The 20,199-nt window shown below is 41.3% G+C and overlaps 1 protein-coding gene across 1 annotated transcript; it reads right to left on the reverse strand.

Annotated features, from left to right (window-relative positions):
- Nucleotides 1–1,019: 1,019 nt before the first annotated feature.
- plcd3a (phospholipase C, delta 3a) lies at nt 1,020–18,265 on the reverse strand. The gene is made up of 15 exons (XM_056407458.1): nt 17,984–18,265; nt 10,963–11,130; nt 7,743–7,971; nt 6,677–6,806; nt 5,944–6,169; nt 5,099–5,300; nt 4,849–4,993; nt 4,430–4,582; nt 4,200–4,352; nt 3,949–4,099; nt 3,684–3,800; nt 3,271–3,449; nt 2,921–3,056; nt 2,503–2,652; nt 1,020–2,419 (listed from the first exon to the last, which is right to left on the reverse strand). The coding sequence occupies exons 1-15, from the start codon at nt 18,072–18,074 to the stop codon at nt 2,277–2,279; spliced, it is 2,373 nt and encodes a 790-aa protein (XP_056263433.1). The 5' UTR covers nt 18,075–18,265; the 3' UTR covers nt 1,020–2,276.
- Nucleotides 18,266–20,199: the final 1,934 nt, after the last annotated feature.

Consider the following 20,199-nt stretch of genomic DNA (forward strand, 5'->3'; position numbering starts at 1 on the left):
GAGGAGCCACCGCGTGCCCTCGACGACTTTAAAGCTCCCCTTCTGCCATTGGTTTAGAGCGGCGATGGAAACGTCTCCACTGTTGTCCTCTTGTGGCTGCTTATTATAAGAGGCTGTAGTAAACACACGCTCTTGGCTTTCTACTCTCACGCATGCTCTCGTGCACGATTTGACTCGCGTGATCTGCGTGAAGGGAAATTAAAACTACAACTTTGAGGTCTTTGTACATTAACCTACTTCATTATTTCCATTTCATGCAATTGTCCTTATACTTATAGTCCACTTCATATCAGAGACAAACGTACATTTCACTTTACATTTATTTTGTATTTTTTTGTTATTTTGATGATTCAGGTTAGACAACATTTAATCACAACATAAATTCTGATGTACAGTATTATTATAAATGGAGAAAATATGACTCCCTTCATAAAATGGTTGTACTTTTTAAATAAAGGTGATATTAATGGTTAATTATCATTTCGCAAATGCTGTTAACTATTATCATTATTAATTCAACCACAAACATGTTATAGCCTATATATAAAGTGATGAAAGAAGTATGGTACTACTTTCAAATAAGCCGCCCTTTATAAAGTAGTTCTAAGTTGGAACCAAAGGCTGTGTTCATGGTTAATAATTGTTTTTGTAAATGCGTTGTTTGTGTTATCCACATTCAAGGATAACATTGGGAATATTCTTAATTGTTTCTTTCAGGAAGTTAATTTCCACCTGTATATATGCTGTGCTAATAAGCATTTACTACAGGACAGTGTATTTTCATTTACTCAAAACAAACTACAATGAAGTAACGTATAGCCTTGGCCTGCATGCGGTTCACTGGCCATCTGGATATCCTGCAGCTCATCAGCTTGCAGGGAGTTTAGCTGGTCACATACAATAATTAAATGCAAACCAAATGTGATGTGTATACATTCATTCAGTCTGAGTCCACCCCTCTCCACACACATACTACGTGTGTCTCTTAATAGCTTATGCAAAACAACAAAACACAGCAATGTGTTATTCGTGCTTTTATGAAAACAGTCTTTTCTCTTGCATACATAATATCAACTGCCATTCACACAACACAAGCTTTACTCTTTAACACTGCAAAGTCATACTGCATTTATTACATGCTATTGAAATCAATCCTGATCATATATGCTGTAATTACAGTAATCCATGTGCAGCACCTTGCATTACTGCACCATTGTATCATCAGCTACTTTTAAGAGCATTACATGATTCACTGTAGTCCGAAGTAATTGGCAGTGTTGTACAATTGTTGCAATTTGTGTTTAACCACAACCTTCAGATATGATTGTCGGGATCATAATTGTCAACAAACACAAATAATTATGAAGGATTGTTAATAGAAAAGGGGAAAAGGAGCCGACAAACAAATATCGCCAACAGATAAACACTTATTTTAAAGTGTGTGAAATGATGCTAAGGCAAAGACAATAATTAACATTCGGAATAATGTTAAAGTTAATACTGTTTAAATTTCAAGTTCATTTGTAAGTTGCGAAAATATATTGTCATAACATTAAAAGTGTCAAGTATCTAAAGTATCAAGTAAGACTAGATGAATAAACAATTTCATTATTTGTTCATCCTTCATGGTTAAAATAACATGTGACAATATCTGAAACATTACAATAACTCTAAATCATTATTACATAACAATTGGTGTTCAAACCATAATTAATAAAACAGTGATATTTATCATTTCAATCACATGCTTCTATTCCCTCAGTGCTTCCTGAATGAGACAGGGTCAGATAAGAAAGTGTTGTTTCTTGTTAAAATATCTTCATTCTTTCGGTTTAAGTCAAATACTGAAGTGTAACATTTTAAAAATACTTATCAAATATAAAAAGATGAAGTAACACATATTCAGTCCAACACATAATAGGATACCCACCTACACAGGAGAGTTAACACCACTAACATGTATTTTGTAACAAGTCTAATATTGTTTTTTTCCACCACAATCCTCGGCGCTCTGTTTCCAGAGCACTCAGCACTGACAAGCCCAGATCCTCCCACAGATTAATTATCCAGCCAGAGGCAATTCATTTGCTAATATCCAGCGAGCTTCCTCGTCTCAGAGAAACAACGTCTCTCCTCCTCTAGTGGGAAGTGGCTGAGTGTAAATTGGACCACTTTAGCTCTGGACTGGAAGACCGGCAGGCAGCAACAATCAGAGCTCCTTCCTCAAAGCCCTTTGATGTCAGAAAATGCAGCTCTCCATCTCGTACAGATGCACGTCACGCCTTGCCTTTGGCAATGGCCATACGCTCGGACACAGTTTTAATGGGAGCTCCTTTGCGAGTCACTTTAACGTGGATGAAGAGTGTGCCGGGCGACAGACTGGAACCATCTGCCTTCAATAAATGAACATGTCGATAACCTGAGAAGAGAATATGACACACATCACAAACATGCCACAGTGATGGCTGGTATTTAATATGCTCAGTGGATCTCGATGAGCACCTTTTCGTAGGCTTGTGAAGGGTAAAGTGAACTGCCCCACAAAGTCATTTTTGGCAGTGTGATCATGGTCCTCCACCATAAACCGCACCAGAGCCAGTTCAGGGACCTGCAGCTGGAAGCTCAGAGTGCAGTCCCATCGCGGGTTGAAACCTGTAGAGGGCGCATAGGAGCCATACATACTCATCCAGTAATGTACCTCTCAAACAATGGACATGAAAGACGCTGATCTGTTTCCTCCTGCATTTACATGATCACAAACAGCATGACAGCATACAGTAACATTATTTCATAGCAATAATATATTTGCATAAAAATAAATTATTAGTTCTCTGGTTAAAACATTTATGCAGGCAATTACAAAAGATTGACACTTAAATGTCAACGTTTCTTTTATTGATTTATGATGTCTCAGAGTTACCATTGTTGTCAATGCGGTGGGTTTTGTTTCTTGCATTATCAATATCCACCCCGTGAATTTCAACCCACACTTGTGGGTCCACAATGGAGCTCGCCTTCTCCGTGTTGATTTTTGGCAGCTGCTGCGCAGATATTATCTAAAAAGCAAAATGTAATAAGTCAATGTGAATATCCAATTCTGAGTGAAGTCTGATTCATTTTAGTTCTGATCTAAATGTACAAAGTATATACATGAATACAGTACAAACTGGAGAGCAGTATGTCAAAAATTAAATTGTGACTTTTCAGATGAATTTGAGTCGGCCAATCAGAATTTGCCTCAACACTGATCCTCACGAGGTTACCACTCACTCGAATAGTCAGCTGGGTGGGGATGTGACCGGGGCCTCCACCCGTGATCTCTGGGTTAAAGTCGGAAGTCGGGCTGCGCAGGAAGCTCGGCTTCAGAACGTATCCACAGCGACCATTGGGGAGGAAGCGACCCTGGTTCAGGTCCATCTGCTCCCCGGAAGTCTGGAAGTTCAGGGCCACTGAACAGCACAGAGACTGGAATCAGTAACACGGCAGGCCTGATCACACGCGTGCCGACAGAAAACATGAATGACAGTCGTTGGCATCAATGTGTTGTGATGTAGCAGCAATTAGCAGAAATGAGTTAGGGTAAGTTTCCTTGGCACTTACTGGCCACATAATGTTTTCCAAATGAATTGCTTTAATGTGCTGCCATCAGAACAGCATCCAAGCTTCTAGTCTGGAGTACTAACCCATCTGGCAGCCACCGTTCCACATTTCCTGAGGATCATAGTTGGATGATTGGAGGCGCTGGCCGGAGGGGTAGATCCGGCTCAGCTGCCTGCTGTTGTGTCTCACAAAAAGCTTCCCTGCGAATGAAAAGAAGAAATCCACATGCATGATTTACTGGAGGCTCATGCTATTTGGTGTAGAATCAGCTGCAGTAAAGCAATGTCAGAAAATCGATTTGACTTTTCTCCGTGTAATGTCAAGATGCAATTATTTCCATTGTTGTACCGGAGTCTTTGATGAGCCTGAGGGCATCACTTTCAGAGAATGAGGACATTTCATTGGGAGGTTTTTCAGATGGATTTTCAAAGCCACGGAAGGGGACACTTCTGCAATACACCACCAGCTCTGAAAGCTCTGGGCTCAGCTTAGAACAGACCTGAGAAGGGCAAATGCAAACATAAAAGAACATTTGCCGATTGTCTAAAGGTTCACTTTAAAAGCTTCTCAGGCTTAACAGCAAGTCTAGTTGAGCTGACCTTTGCGGGATCCTTCTTAGAGGTGTTCTTATTGCTGCTTGCTGGTTCATCTTCAGAGCTTGAGGAGAAGCTGGCACAGCTGCCATCCTTGCTCAGCTGGCCCAAGTGATGAATCAGCTTCTTTCCTTTTACCAGAATACGGCCCTTCAGCTCCTGCAACGAACAAATTACTGTTAGAAAACCAGACAGCCAGATTCCAGTACCTCTCTGTGTGTTGGTGTGCGTGGTACCTCGGGAGAAGGCAGATCCTTCGGCGGCTGAGCACTGAGGGGCTTGGTGAGCAGTCTGCTGCCCAGGATGGTGCGCAGGTCATTGGCCATGACAACCTGCTGCTCCACAGAACAGTGGTTCTCCAAGGACAGGATTAGTGGATATGGTGACGCCTGCCGGGAGAAACACAGGAAAAATACATATGCCGTGCCATTGAAACGCAATTAGATCACATGGTAGCTATGCGGGACCGAACACGGTAATACTATCGTGTGTCCAAACCAAAATAACGCCGGTATGCAACCACAAGAAGCGCAGTGGGCTGTGAAAGCAAGTCTGACTGACTACAGTATATCACTTATTTCATGAGCGGTATTGAAGAGCAGCAAGCACACTGTCACAGCAGAGGATTTACACCATTGAATCAAGTTCCTCTGACCTTGAAGGCATATTGGGCGATGGTTTCAATGACCTCCTTGAAAGGCACTTTGGAGGTGAGAGTGTGGCCATGGTAGATGACCGGTTCCCCTTTATCGCCATCCCAGCAGTCCAGCTCCACGCAGCGACAGCCCTGATTCAGAGCCCTGTCGGTGAAAGACACGTACTTGAAGATCGCTCAACTCAACCTCAATAGGGTTCGATCATGCTGAAATATGGGCTGTTTGATGATGTTTTTTGGGCCTCTGTACCTGATGTACGGCTCAGTGCTGCTGGCGCCGGTGACTTGGTCCTTGGTGAGGTAAGTGTTGTGCGACGAGGAGATGAAGTAGTGGGCCAAAGGGCGGCTCATGTCCTGGTAGACTCCGGCGTGGTCGGGATTAACCAGATCGTTCTCCCGGGACAGCATGTACATGGTGAATCCATTCTGGGTCATGAAGTGGTTCTTCTGAGCTGCAATAAACGACAACGAGTTTTAAGGATCTTTGGACTTTCTTACGCAAACTGCTCAGAGTTTAACAAATGGGTTAAAACAGCATGCATTAGACTCTGGTACAAGGAAGGGCAGAAGGTTAACACTAATCACAGCTTTGATTCTGTCACACAAATAGAGCTAAACAGTCTCAATATTGTTAAAATCATACTGAACCAGATGTATCACCTATTAGTTAAAATTATGTTTTACTTAAAGCAAGAAAATGTAACCTTTCAGAGAACACACTTCATATTCTTCCTATTAATAATCAAAATCTAATTTATGAGAAACAAAACACAACATTGCTCAAGTCAACAATATTGTATTTCTACCAGCCGGTTTTACACTCATTGGTTTGATTTGAACTTGTGCTAATAAATAAAAATCAGTACTCTGACACATTTTCCTTTGATATTCTGTTCATAGTTTTAGTTGTTGTGTGTGGCATTTTTTTATTTCTCATTGCAGATATAACTGGTGTGAACTACTTAGTGCCTCAGTGTTTAGAATACAAAGACATTCGCAGGTATAAGCCGAATCCCTGTTGTCACATTCACAGTTCATCTAAAATAGGTGTGTGTTCTTTCTTTAAAGCCTTTAATGACTGCTTTGAGGACCTACCCCAGTCATTCAGCTCATAGGTGAGTATGAGGCTCTGAGCATGATTCAACGAGGCATCTTCTCCTTGGTCTCCCAGGAAGTCCCGCAGCTCAGCGGTGGCGAGCACACAACCGTTACTTGAATAGTGTCTGAAGACCGCGTCCAGCTCGGGCCGTCGCAGCAGCTCCCGGCAGAACTCCTCAATCTCTATATGATCGAGACGATCGTCACCGGATCTGTCACACCTCTGGGATGCCAGGGGGAAAGGGTGGAGTTAAAAAATGACAACAATCGGACACACACAGAGACACACAGCAAACACAGTAAGCTTTTATTTTTGGGAAGGCTTCAAATTCCCTGTGATGAAAGCCTCTCCATAATAAGTCAACCCAGCTTTGTGTACTTTTTTTGGGGATGGTCCGAATTGGAAATTGCATCGGGACAGAGTATAAAAAACCCCAATTCAGCTATAATGGAGAGCTGAGGGACATAGCAGGCAGTAATGCCCCACAATAAAGAAAGAGCTGGGCCTTGTTTTGTTGAGGGGAAGACAAGAGGGAGGTGATAAAGATGTGGACGGGGGTTGGTGGCTGGCTTGGTAATTGAACACAGACTCTAGACTCCAGGGTGCCACAGTAAACTGACACGAGCAAAACTATCACCTTTTTCTCAGTGTTCAGCTCATATTACAATTAAAGCAAAAGAGGATAATTTACAGGTACTAAAACATTAAGATGCACAGGATGCTCCTGACCTTGAATAAACAGCGGGCGTACTGCTCACTTAGGTCAATGTTGATCATCTGGAGCAGCCGCTTGACCTCGTCGTAGCTCATCTTGCCGTCCTGGTTCTGATCCGCTCGCCTCAGGTAGCCTCGGATCCAAGTGTGGACGGTTAAGGAATAAAACCTCAAGAATCCAGTTCAACAACGTCGTCACTCAAGGCAGTCTTTGGGTGCATAATGTGCACAGGTACACTTAATGCGTACACTTTGTGTGTATCATGCAGTTTCTGTTTGCCTAAAATAATAGAAACTGTTTGACGCCATACAATTGAACAGCAACACAAACTGCAGCCTCAACTCTGAAGTTAAAGGAGCACAATTACAACCTCCATGGAGGTAGGTTCTATTGCTGGGCTGTTGTATTAAACTGCTTTGGTTTTGGTTGTGTGTACCTACTATAGCAAACGAGCATATCCTAAAAGGCATAATCCATCGTTTTTGACTGTTTAACTTGCAAGCACAAAGTTCAGTTGATAAACACCGTGGGAAAGGCTCTTTGTCGATTGTTGGGAGGGATGCACTTACGATCATTAATCGAGCACTTCAGCCTGAAAATTAAATTTCTATAAATCCTGCTGGTCAAAAGTGTTAATTAAATGAATGAAAAGTAATGTAACATAGACTAATTATAGTTTTCCACCATGCGCCAACTGTAACTGGCCCACATTACACACATTACACCATTCAAGATAAACATCACCCTGGTTTCTTTATGAAATATACTGTAATAGACGAGATAACAACATAATTGCCCTGATGATTTATCTGTTTACAAAACCAAAAAATAGATCAACAGAGAAGCGAAGAGATCTTAATTTGACCCTCTACCTGATAAGAGTTATATTATCCGCTGGCTCTGAGGGATCATAAATATCAGTGATAGTCAGACTATATTTAGACGTCTCTTTTTTCCGAGTCATTACTGCTCACGATAGCTCTGCTGTGGACGTGGACTGGCACATGGGACAGCAGAGTCAGTCGCCATAGCAATGCTAAAGTATATTTATTCTAGCATATTAAACATTGGGCAGGATATTGGTCCAGCTTTTGCTTCTGGGTCATGTCGGCCACGCGCTCCTTTAGAGAGCGCAGCCCTCGCACCCAACGCTGAGCATCCTCCTCACAGGGGCACAGCAGGTCCAGGCTCTTCCTGGCGCCTTTGAACACGACTGTGAAGCACTTGCTCTCCGGCACCGAGCCGGACAGCCGCCTCAGCGCCTCGGACTGGCAGCCTTCACGCACACACTCCACTTCCGCCACTGCGACTGGAGGAGGAGAGGGGAAGAAGAAGAGTTCTTGTGTTGTCGAGTAAACGGCTGAAGGTCAACCACCATGCCCTATAAGAGGCTCACAAGCCCCACAAAGCAGTGCGCCATAGCGACAGGATGGTCAAATATAACATGCACTTTCCACACTTTACACCTATGACGCTTAAAGCACACAAAATGAAACGCTTCAGTTAATACCCTGTGTGCTGACAGTCAAGGAGCAGGGATTTTTAATAGTTTTTATAGTCGTTATAACCTCACCATGGTGGCTCTAACTGATAATTTGGAGGGTTGATTTATGGGATTGAAAAAAAAGCAAAACTGAGTCTACAGCCATGTTTTGAGGCGTGCATCAGCGTGCCAACATGCTCATAATGACATCTTAGTCAAGCATGGCACTTTTACAAATTAGCTCTTAACACAAAGTGCAGCCGAGGCTGTGAATGTCACTCATTTTGCAGGTGTTCAGTCATAAACCAAAGGTAGAGCTGGGAATAACACATTGGTTGACTACTATTTTTATTGATTATATGTTTCACACATTCGTCAAGCAAAAACGGCAATTATTTGTTGGTTCAAGCTTCTAAACTATGAGGGTTTGCTGCTTGTTGCCATCACATATGTATAACAATAAATAAAACCTTATGTTGGATTTAGACTGATAAAACAAGGTATTTTGAGGACACCATGTTGGGCTCTGGGATGTTGTGATGAGTATGTTTCGCCACTGTTGATGTTTCAAAGACTAAATTATCAATAATGAAGTAATTGTTAGTCACCGATCTAAACCTAGGTGTGGTAAACATTAAATATACCTGATGAAAAGTCAGGGCATTACTAAAGATGTTTTACTTCAGTCTGGAGCATAATGGTCGCCTGACAGACATGACAATGCCATCCCTACGTGAATTATGCCAGCAAGGCTGAAAACATAGTTACATTTTTTTATGGACTCAGGGGAGAAAAAGATTGAGATCCACAACTTCACATGACCTGATTACATATTTGCTGGTGAGTCTGGTCAACACTTTCTGTCCAGAACAGACAAACACACAGACACTGGCTTCAAGCTGATTCTAACACAACAACTTTATTCAGCACAGGAGCTTGTCTGTTTCTGGGATGCCTGCTGCGTGGTGATCCCTCAGCTGGGTAATAAGCAGTGTCTGCCATGACAATAGCCTCATTCTGTTGCTGGAGGTCACAAAGCCTCTGTAGTCCACCTCTTCAAAATTACTCCACATTCCTCTTTTGTGGTTTACCCAGAGACGCGGGGTGTGTGTGTGTGTGTGTGTGTGTGTGGACATGTGTGTGTGTAGTTTAGAAAGGGACAGCAGAAGTGTAAAGGGTTGTATTCCATGCCAAGTGCTTGAGAGCATCAGAAGCGGCATTGAACTGCAGGCGCCAGATCCCACTGGACCTGGAGACCCGCCTTGAGCTCGGAAAAAAGAAACCAAGCCAATCCTTTATCCTGAATTCACACAAACACACACTTAAGCACACACAGATATGCTCCCCGGCCGCCTGCAGCATTATCGGTATCCGTCTGAAGAGGCTCGGCTGTCCTCATACTATTTGTTGACTTCATTGCAGGGAGTGTTACACAGAAACTTGACCACTCTGTGTCTATTTCTGGAGCTGCTTGAGCGCAATCAAGACGGCCTATACCAAACCTGACCACCCGACCACCCTGCTGCTCTCAGCAATAAACTGCACTTCAGCATCAGGACGAAGAGCACAAACAGGTGGGGGAGCTAGAACGTTAAGCAGAAATATAAGAGGGTGAGAGAGAATTGCCACCCACCCAGCTTGCAGTACATTTTGATTCCAGTAGAAGATTTAGCTTTAAAGAAATGCAATGGAAAGAAAATGTGAGATTACCTAAATACCCTGCACTTTGGCAATCTCTAGAGTCTAATCTCTTTTGTTTGAATGCTGTGTCAATATGACGAGGTGAAAAGCCTCTGCTGAGGTTAAACGGCTGGTGTTGCTCTCTAAAATACACCATCGTCTTCACATTTATATTGTTTTTTTTGGTTAATGTCCCAAACAGGTGTCATCTCTCTGTCTCCCTTTTATAGGACTCTTTCAAGTATTTTAGTTAATTTGAGCCACTGGTGTAAGTTGGACACTGTGTGCCATTGCAGCTAAAATATGGCAGTTTAAAACAATGAGGGAAGAGGAGGATTACAATTATAAATAATGTGTGTGCCCTGATATTACATTTCATGTGTATCAAATTCCTCTTATTTCCACACTGAGAGTATTGGTGCAATTTATAGTTAAATTACTAGAGTTTTGCATTGTTTCTGCGTTTTCTTTGCACTCAGTCCACACAGAAATAAATAAATCTAAAATCCATTTATTCACTATTCTTATATAGCAACGGAGATACTTTTACTTTTAAATTGTTTTGATTTCTTTTGTACCAGACTCCTCACGAGTCCAGGTTTATGAATCGGCACATAAACTACACATGATTATTGTTTAGCCAGACCACAAAGCCCATGATTAGTGTCCACACTTGAAATGTAAACAAACAGCCCTGATAATGAGTATGAGATCGAGCCAACATAAAACAGCTCAACAACCCTGAACAATCAGCTGGCGCCGTGACTCACATCCTAGTCTACTAGGCTGGTGGAAGGCCTGCTGGTCTTTCTCTGCTTTGTACCCTGTGGATAAATTTCCTTTTCGGCAAAGCCCTTTTCCTCTAATCTGATATCGCTCAAGCTTCTCTCCTAAAAGCAATTTCTATTCATGAGCACTCTCACTTTCAGAGCTACTTCTCCTCCTTAACCTCACTTCTTGTAACTAACTGTTGGTCCTTTTCCTATTTTTCACCTTGATCCTCCCTCCTAATCTGCTCAAGCCGGACCCCCCCACACACACACACACACACACACGCACACACACACACACACACACAAACACTGGGCCCCCCATCCCACTCTCCCTGTTCTCAAAGCCAAGTTTAGCGATACTCACATGTCTGCTGAGCTTTGGCTTTGCGGGAGATTTTGTTGGATTCACACCACACAGTGAGTCCGTCGTCTAGAAGCCGCAGATTTCGGCTCTTCTGCCACCTCGAAGAGCGAACTTTCACCATGTTGCAGCCCTGCATCATCACACGTACGTCCTCATTGTCCAGCAGCCCTGAAGCGCACAAACACACACACAAAACAAAACGGGAAGTTTACTGTAAAAACAAATTCAGTGATTGAGTTTGTGTTGTTTTATTGTGTCGACATGCAAGGACACAAGGCCTCTAAAAACATTTCTAATCATAACATAATCATTTCTCTTAGGAAGTTTGTAGGTAAATCCTCATCTTTCTGTTAGGTTAACAAGGCTATGCTAGTAGCACCTCTGTGAGGCTGTATAATGTTTACAACGTTCATCAGACTTAGTTTAGCATATAAGCATTCTAATATATGTTGATTAGTAGTAGCACAAAGTCCAGCTGAGGCTGATAGAGTTGCAGGTATTTAGTCATAGACTACTAATTCCAAGTAGGCTATGTTCCTGTCTGTCTGGTTGACTAAATAGAAGTTCACAGAGGGACGTTTCTGGCCTCTCTATTTCAATATTACCAGCTCTCATACAACATCAATAGTCCCCTTCCCCCAAAAAAGCTTGTTGACTGTATTTGTCGAGCCGACCGCACACATACAATCAACACTGCTGCTTATACCCTCAACCTGAGACTGTGTTTCAGATACAAACCTCAGAGGAAATGGTCTGTGTTAAAGGTTTCAGTGTTAAAGGTTTCAGTGGGCTGAGTGAAGCTGCTGTGGATTGCATTAAAAAGTGACTTCCTGTTTTAACAAAGTAATGTTTCTCGCATTTATGAAATAGAAAAAACGTGCAAAACATGCAAAGCTGAGAGAAATCGAATTCCTCGATATGAATCAGCCATGATAATTTGTAGATGTATAGCTCTCTTGGGGCAATAGCAGGCTAACAGACAGTATTTGCCTGTACCATTCATAGTAGTTACCCCTAGCTATTATCATCACATGTATATTTAATCAAGAAGCCAAACAAAATGCAGAGCCTCAGAACAGAGGTATTGTCATTATTTGTTGTCAGAACTGAAAGGATAGGGGAACGTTATAGCAGAAAATAAAAGATCATTGCAGGAGGCATGGTGGACACACAACATAGGTTTAAGTTTAGAGTTGACAGTAAGTTAATGCCCAGTCATGTGGTATCACTGAAACACAGAAAGGAAAACAAGGAACTTCGTAGGCTACTGCTGTTTGGTGCATTTGCTATAACTTTTTAAAACACAGAAAAATGTGATGATCAATCACAAAACCAAATACTTGCACAGGATACATATATTTACAAAGCCTCTTCTTTTTTACACAAGCTGGTTTTGTTTACATCTTAGTTTAATAAGGCCTAGAGTAAAGCTTATTATTAGACCCCCTTGGTCTCTGAGGAGCCGTGACAGGCTTTTCTCTGACATTATAAAGACCAAACATTTAAATGATTAATCATTCATGATTAAACAATGTGTGAAATAATCGAGAATGATAGAATTGCCAGCTACAGCTCTAGTCTAAAGCTAAGGATGGTTTTTGGCCAACAGGGCCGAAGTTTAAAGGACATGCAAGAAATGTTTACACACTAGTTCAAAGATGACAGACCCACAGATGACTCAGGGTGCAATCCAATAATGTGGAGTGGACATTTTTGTCAAATGTAAAATGATGTAAAATGTTTAACTTTGTGTGAATATTTAGACTATTATATATTTTGGATAAATGTGTGGAATGCTTTTTCTTCAAATTAAGTTGGAAATAAATAAGCTTTTTTTATTTTTATATTTCGTTTATTATTTTAAATACACTTTAGCTTCTTTAGGACACATTTACTGATTCATCTTGGCCACGTTTTTTGGGGGGCATTTTTACCGTTATTTGATACTAAAGGGAGGGGTGGATGACATGTGTTAAAGGCCCCAAGCTGAATGTCACCCAGAACAAGTAGCAAGTAGGTATGAAATTGTACAAAAGTGGTTTGATGGTAAGCAAATTAACATTTTGCCAAATGGTGTAAAATGTGTCAAAAGATTTTAGTGGTGACTTGTATGTAGTTTTTAGAGTAAGTAACTGGTTACTTAAGATGTACTTGCATTATGTTGTATAATAATGAGTTAACTAATTATTAATAGAGCACATTCAGCTCCGCTTCATTGCTTCTTTTCTCAGGGATGAATAGGGTCTCTCACAGGGCATTTTTCTCTTTCAGGACTTTTCAAAGGAAAAGTTCAAGCAAACTCTCCCTGTTGTTGAATTCTTCTCCAGGATTTAGTGTCCAGCTCACCTACAAAGATTTGTCAAGACACAGTTGGCAAAGTTCCTTTAACTTTCCCTTAAATCACAGTGCTTATACTGTTGGTGCCAGTTGGCGAATAAACTTCCTCAGAGGGCCCCAGAAGCTACAGCACAACAGAAACAGCTCTCAGCTCCCTCCCCCCAACGAGAGACGGACTGAGTGTAGCCGCGGATCTCTCCCCATCGAACACAAAGAAATCCCCCTCCTAGCCCTCCATCCATAACAACCCTGTTTTTCCAAGCTGTTACCACATGCAAGGCATTCCCACAGGCATGGGCCAGATTAACTGCAGGTCATTGACCACGCTAAAATGCCCAAACAGCCTTATTAACTGCCTCAGTCTCAACCCACTGCTGCCTCTTATTATTGCCTCTCCAGCCAAATCCACATTTTTGCTTTTCGACCTGCTTTGTTTTGATCTCGCAGAACAAGTGAGCACAAGCCTAAAAGGGTTGGCCAATCCACAGTCTGTTTAAACAGAGACGCATTCACATTTTCATACACTCATAGCCTATAGGTTATGAAAATGTCTATGTGTATACGCTCCTGAAAACCTCTTTATTTGAGGTTGTAAGTGAAGGGAAGGGCATGATTCATCAGGCTAGGGAACTAATTGTGTTTTCTTTTCACTGTCTCCTGCAGAAAATCCGGTTGACGCCCCCTTCATCAAACGCTCAAAGCCCTGCATGACGACTGGCTAGCAACCATGCTAATGTATTTCATTGCAAGCATTTCGACACAGCTTGTGAAAGCAGCCAAATGAGCCAAGTTGGATTAGCAACGAGAATTAAAAGAGTCGACAACCATGCTAGCTGCCAATTCACCGGCCCAGCAGTGCTAAAAGCTAGCACCAGCGTGCTAACATGCTCTAAATGACAATGCTAACATGCTGATGTTAAGCACATGTAATGTTCATCAGGTTAACTATCTCAATTTAGCACAAGAATAGCATGCTAACATTTGCTAAGTAGCACTAAACAGGATACAGAGTGCATCTGAGGTTGATGGGGATTAAATTAGTCAAAGGTATTTGGTGATGAACATTAAAAAGATTTTGATAGCCACACCAGCATCTCTGTGACTTTGCACAACCGTGTTTTGCTAAAAATGCAAACATCAACATGCTAAAATGCTCACAGTGACAATGTTAACAGCCTGATGTTTCCCAGGTCTATTGTTACCATGTCTCAGTTTAACATGTGTGCGTCATGCCAGCATATGTTGTTCATAAACACAAAGTGCAGCTGAGGCTGATTAGTTTTGCAGGGATTCCGGTCATAAACAATACAAGACAGAACTTTCACTATAATGATGACGCGATATAGAAAGCTACGGTATTGCCAAAGTGATTATGATTCATCCGGTGGAGGAAACGAATGTCTGCACTAGATCTCATGTCAGTGAATATCCATCAAACTGTTTTTGAGACATTTTACCTAAAAGCACAAATGTGAACCTCGGCACTGGATGAAAGATCAAAGGGATTCGTTGTCTGGAAACCACGAATGTCTGTTCAGAAATTTGAAGCAATCTGTTCTGACAGATGTTGAGTAAATTCACAGGAGAAGTGAAAACCGTCTGTTGGAGCTAGAAGGCAGCTAAGGCAGTCATGAATGTCTCAATTAATAGCTGCTAATAGTATTTCAGTCTGGACCGAAGTTGTGGACCAGCTGACAAATCACCAGAGAGCTCCATGTGAGAACTGAAAAACCCAAAGCTGGATCAGCTGTGAGAAAACAAGAAACATTCAAACCACTCCCATAAGGAATATTTATCTCGGGGTACGTGTGTCCACACTATGAGCAGCGGGAGCGCCTTTAAACTAAGAGGAGGATCAGAAAGAAAATAACCACATCATGCTGGTCAGTATTAGATTGTGTCAGCGTGAGTCATCTTCAGCTTGTCCTGGGACACGGTTCACGTTTCTCTCGACATAACAACTGTCACCAGAGTCAGCTAGGATTCTACACTTGCATAAAGATAGAAAGGTTAGGGCGTCGTTGACGTGCAACAGGCAAAGGGTCAATTACACGTTCTTAATCCTGTCTCACAGCTTCCCCACGAGACGGGTTCAGGTCCGGCCTTTAATGAAAATGATGATATCCAAAGTTAAAAGGTGGTTGTGACACTCGGCGGCTGATCTGAGAACATATTCTCCAGTAATATAATTAGAAACAGAAGAAGTGAGTGTTATTTTGAAATGAAGAATTAATGGCAAGGTTTTTTTGGGACAGCACATGAAGCAGAATACTAAAAATAAGTAGCACTCTGTTAATTATCTTTCCTAATTAATTTCTTCATTCACTTATTAATAAGCAGGATATGAACACACAGTGATGAGTCCCTGAACAAGAAAGTAATTGTTTACGTGCAGCTTACAGAGCTAATGCAACGTAAATATCTACTTTTAATTGTGACATTTAGATCCTTAACACACATTTGTAGAAATAAATATCTTGTTTTGATTGTGTGAGAAGTTGAAAGTGAGTTTGTTTCTTGTGGATGTTGATGTCATGTTGATTTAAAAGTTCCGTTGTACAGAAAAATTGGATTTTCTACATGTTCAAGTTTGTTAATTACTTAAAAAATGGAGAAAGAAGGCAAGATGGAAGGGAATTAGTATTTATTCTGATGTCACCTTAATCATAATTATAAAGTGAATCACTTTCCCAACTGTGTTGTTCAAAATTACTTTTCTAATCAATTTACATAAAATTAGGGAAAGCCACTAATACAACAGTTTGCTAGTTTTTTCTTTCTCATTTTCACAGCATTCTAGATTTGGTTTCACATGAATGTGTTGTGTTTTGCAAACCTCAACCAATAAAGTTGTGTATTTTGTTTGTCTAAATCATATTTGTTCTCACAATAAACTCATTGCAAGTGTTTCACCATCACAGAGCCACAGACCTCCAGACACACAACACTACCAACAACCTCGGACTCTCTCCCTGAAACCAAATCCACGAACCCCCACAGGGGACGTCTGTTGCAGTGCATATATTTATCCATGTGTACATTTGTCTGATTCAAAGATGATTTCAAAACTAACAAACCTCGACTTCACGTGGAACTTTATCCGTAGAAAAAGGCTTATAGTAGGTTTTAAATCTTTGAACAAACAAGTAAGACTACTCATGTGACTCACATGACACAAAATCCCACCCATGGGTACAAGAGTACAGTGTATGGGGGTTTCCATCTGAAGTAAGGATTAAAACATAATTTAGACATGTGGGGTTGAAGGCCAACAGACTCATTTATCAATGGCTTCATTATTCAGTATGAGCAGGACACTTGAATATAGAATTGACAGTTGTGTATTACATTTTCAGGCACAGAGATACAGTTTCATAACTCTAGCATCAGTAATGCTTCAACAAGTATCCACATAGTGTCAGAGTTTCAAAATAGTCTGCCGTGTCGATGCCACGGTCGGGATCCCTGCACACACACTGCTGTGAAGGCATGACAAATAAGGGGTTTGGAGCAGGATCTTAGTTTTCTGAATGCTAAAATAAACTAAATGATACGTAACAACAAAACAAATAGATCATCAGCACCAGCGTGAGGTTATTCGTTTTAAAGAGTGAGAAGAGAGAGATGAGAAATTTTCTGTTGGGGAAATACTTCTGCATTTTATTGTGAAATCCTGGATACAGTATTTAAAATGTCCCATATACAGTTATCTGTATAGTTTGTAAACAACTTCAATTGAATTTGATTCTTGGTGTTATACTGTCTAGAATAGATATTGAAAATCTGCCAAAGATCGTGACAAAAATACATGAATTTTATTTCAAATGGATATATAAGCTGCAAATAGGTCAAAAGCGTGGTCCAGACTTCCCGTGTCTTTTTAGGGATTCTGACAGGTGCTCTGTCACTGCTCAGCAGGTGTTTATTTTGGGGCGAGGTGACGCCATGAGCTGAGAGTGCTTGAGTGAGGGGTGCAGCAGCCAATCAGCGTGGGCCTGAGAGAGAGTAGGCTGCAGTCTGCGGAGGAGCCTCAGTGAGTTGAGCTCTTCTTTAACCAATAAACAACAAATAAAAGCTATTCGTCATGTGTTGTAAGCTGTTTTCACTAATGACATCCACTACTCCTGTTGTGTTAACTGTTTTTAATGTGTTGTACGGCGCCTTATAACATAAAAGTATTATTATTATTATTATTATTATTATTATTAGGTTATTACTATATTACTTGATTGCTTTAACTCGGGGGGCAACTAGGCCACAAGCACGTGGACAGTAAACACAGTCCTTGATGAGCAAACACAGGTTTCAGTATAGTAATCAGTATATATAGCAAATAGTGTTCCTCCCAAGGAAAATATGATCTTATATTTATAAAGGATGCAACGCTAGTACTTAAACAAGTACTACAGCAATGTCATTATAACCCAACACCATGATAAAAGTATCTTTGTATTCCTCAAATACAACAAATATCGCCCTAACTCCCTTCTGAAATATATGAATACATTATTTAGTGCGATTACAATCCCAATCCACTCACACTCAGATAGGTGCACACCAGTGATGTCCGGAGGTGATGCCGCAGTGGGAAAAACACTGAACTCGAGAGATGTCCACACATTTAGCGCATTGTCGTAACTTTGCAGCAACAGAAAGGAGTTGGAAAGTGTGCATGTTTCCTTACCGAGCCTCTTAATGGGGTCCGCCGCCTTCTCAGCCCCTTTCCTCCTCGGCTCTCTGGGGCCGGAGGCCGTTGACTTACCGCTGCCCAGCATTATTACGACTCCAGCGGAAGTAACTGCGGGTTGCAGCTCTCAGACTCGAGACTTGCACGTGAACTTAAAGTCCGGGAGCGTGCAGGTGTACGTCCTCCAGTGCAGATGTGTGCTGTCCAGGAAAGACCCCCAAAAGGAGAGAGACGGCGAAGCGCAACAGTTACTCGTTTTCCACATGTGTAGAGTCCCTCCCCGACGCTGCTCCCCATGCCTGTGCGTAATGCGACTCCAAACAAGGCGCACAGTTTACGCACTCCCACCTCCTCCTGCTGCCCCAACAAATCCTGACGAACCACGGATGGTCCAGTACCTGAACACAAGTAGTACAATGTTGAGGTAGGATACATGTTCTTTTTGAGTATTTCAATTTTCTTATACTTCATACTTCTATTCCATCCACTACCTGTCAAAGGAAAAATATAAGACGTTTTACTCCTTTTTATTTCTTTGTAGTACTTTAGTTGCTAATTGCTTTACACGTTTAGATTAATACGCAATCAATAAATAAACCATGGTATATTATTCTCGGTTGAGATAAGACCCACAAGCCTCCCGGAAGTTATTCAGCTAATGCATGTACACTTCAATGCATCATTATTAAAATTCAGCCTAAACTCCATGAATCTTTGATTATTCTTCTTATTCCTTTTCCTTCTTTGAGTATATTTTGATGCGAATACATTTGCACATTTACTTACCATTTTGAATGCAGGACTTCTTACATTATTCTACATTATGGTGTTTCTTTAGTTAAAGGCGGAAGTTCAAAATCGTAGTACTTAAGTCAGTACATGATGATGATATAATGTCTACTTAATGTTCAATTATTCCTGTTGTAGAAGTACAAGCACGCATACACATGGTGCACTACCTATAATGTGCAGAGGTGACCTACTATCCAAACCGAATAACTTTGCATTTGGGCTTTAGTATTATATATTATAATGTGGACTTTACCTGTGTATGGATGGTTGTCTGAGTATCGATGACCATGCATTGCCTTTTATTGTGCGCCAAAACGTCTCATGGTCATCAAATCACCTTTAGCACTAATAGTCTAGATATATACATTTATTTCTTCCAGATCAGTTGGAGTGCAGTGCCCCCTGTTGGCCATGACAAGGAATTGCAAATATCTTCACAACAACAATCAAATATTTTCAAGTCACATGTATCTTGTACGGCCATATGTATCTACATGGATCAAAATGGAGATGTGCTGGATAAAAAAATACAAATAGACTTGTTGTAAATGGATGGAGACGTGCCCACACTAGCAGAGCAGCAGCTGGAAACTTAATTAACTCTTTGTAATGGAGTTATAACAGAGAGCAGAGGGACAGAGCTCCGCCGGGTGGTCTGAAACTGGTCCTGTCAGGAAGAACATTAAATATAATTGTCCCTGATCCGCAGCAATCCACCAGCACACACAAACAAGTTTGGTGGGGTGGGTGGAAGTCACTTAAAGTACATGTTTCTCTCACTCAGCCATTTAATGCAGATGACGTACCAGTAAAACAAATATGGACCTGCTGTCTTCATGGAAATCTAAAGAAGCACAGCCCTCGTGTGCAGATAAATATCAGCCATTACAAAAAATGTGTACAGCCATGAGAACAGTCTAAAACAATTATTGTTGTATCTTTCATCCTCTCTGTTGCAGCAACAACCTCGTTAGACATGGTGAGATTAAGTCATGGCTGCTAATCCTCACAAGCTGTGATCTATGCAGGAACAGCTATGTAGCTGCAACGCTTTTCGATTTGAGAAGATGGAAACTCTGGGTATGATTTCTCAGTCTCCATCATCATTAGGTTTCATATTAACTGGAACATATCACGTCTTCCTCAAAGGATTCCCAGCTCGGCTTGCTTATTTGCCAGAGCTGTAACTGCCTGGTTCTATTAGCAGAAACAGTGGGCCTGTGTTGTTGGTAGCCATTGGATTCAGTCTTTGCAAGCAGTGTTGGAAGACCCACCAAAAGAGGTCAGACTGAATCGTGCATTTCATCCATTAATGCAATTGGTTTGTGGAAACTGAAGAATATTGGCCTGTGGGTGTGAGTACATGGTAGTGACACATGCACAGATAAAGAGGAAGCCAGTAGATTGGCGAGCAATTTGAC

The sequence above is a fragment of the Pseudoliparis swirei genome, chromosome 23 (genome assembly GCF_029220125.1).
Source record: "Pseudoliparis swirei isolate HS2019 ecotype Mariana Trench chromosome 23, NWPU_hadal_v1, whole genome shotgun sequence".
In the NCBI taxonomy this organism is placed as follows: Eukaryota; Metazoa; Chordata; class Actinopteri; order Perciformes; family Liparidae; genus Pseudoliparis; species Pseudoliparis swirei.

Excerpts from the sequence above, each read along its gene's own strand:
- plcd3a (XM_056407458.1), bottom strand. The coding sequence starts at position 18,074 with ATGCTGGGCAGCGGTAAGTCAACGGCCTCCGGCCCCAGAGAGCCGAGG. Across the intron at positions 11,131-17,983 it reads GGACCCCATTAAGAGGCTCG|GGCTGCTGGACAATGAGGAC; the intron begins GTAAGGAAACAT and ends TGTGCGCTTCAG. Across the intron at positions 3,057-3,270 it reads CCACCCAGCTGACTATTCGA|ATAATATCTGCGCAGCAGCT; the intron begins GTGAGTGGTAAC and ends TTTGCTTTTTAG.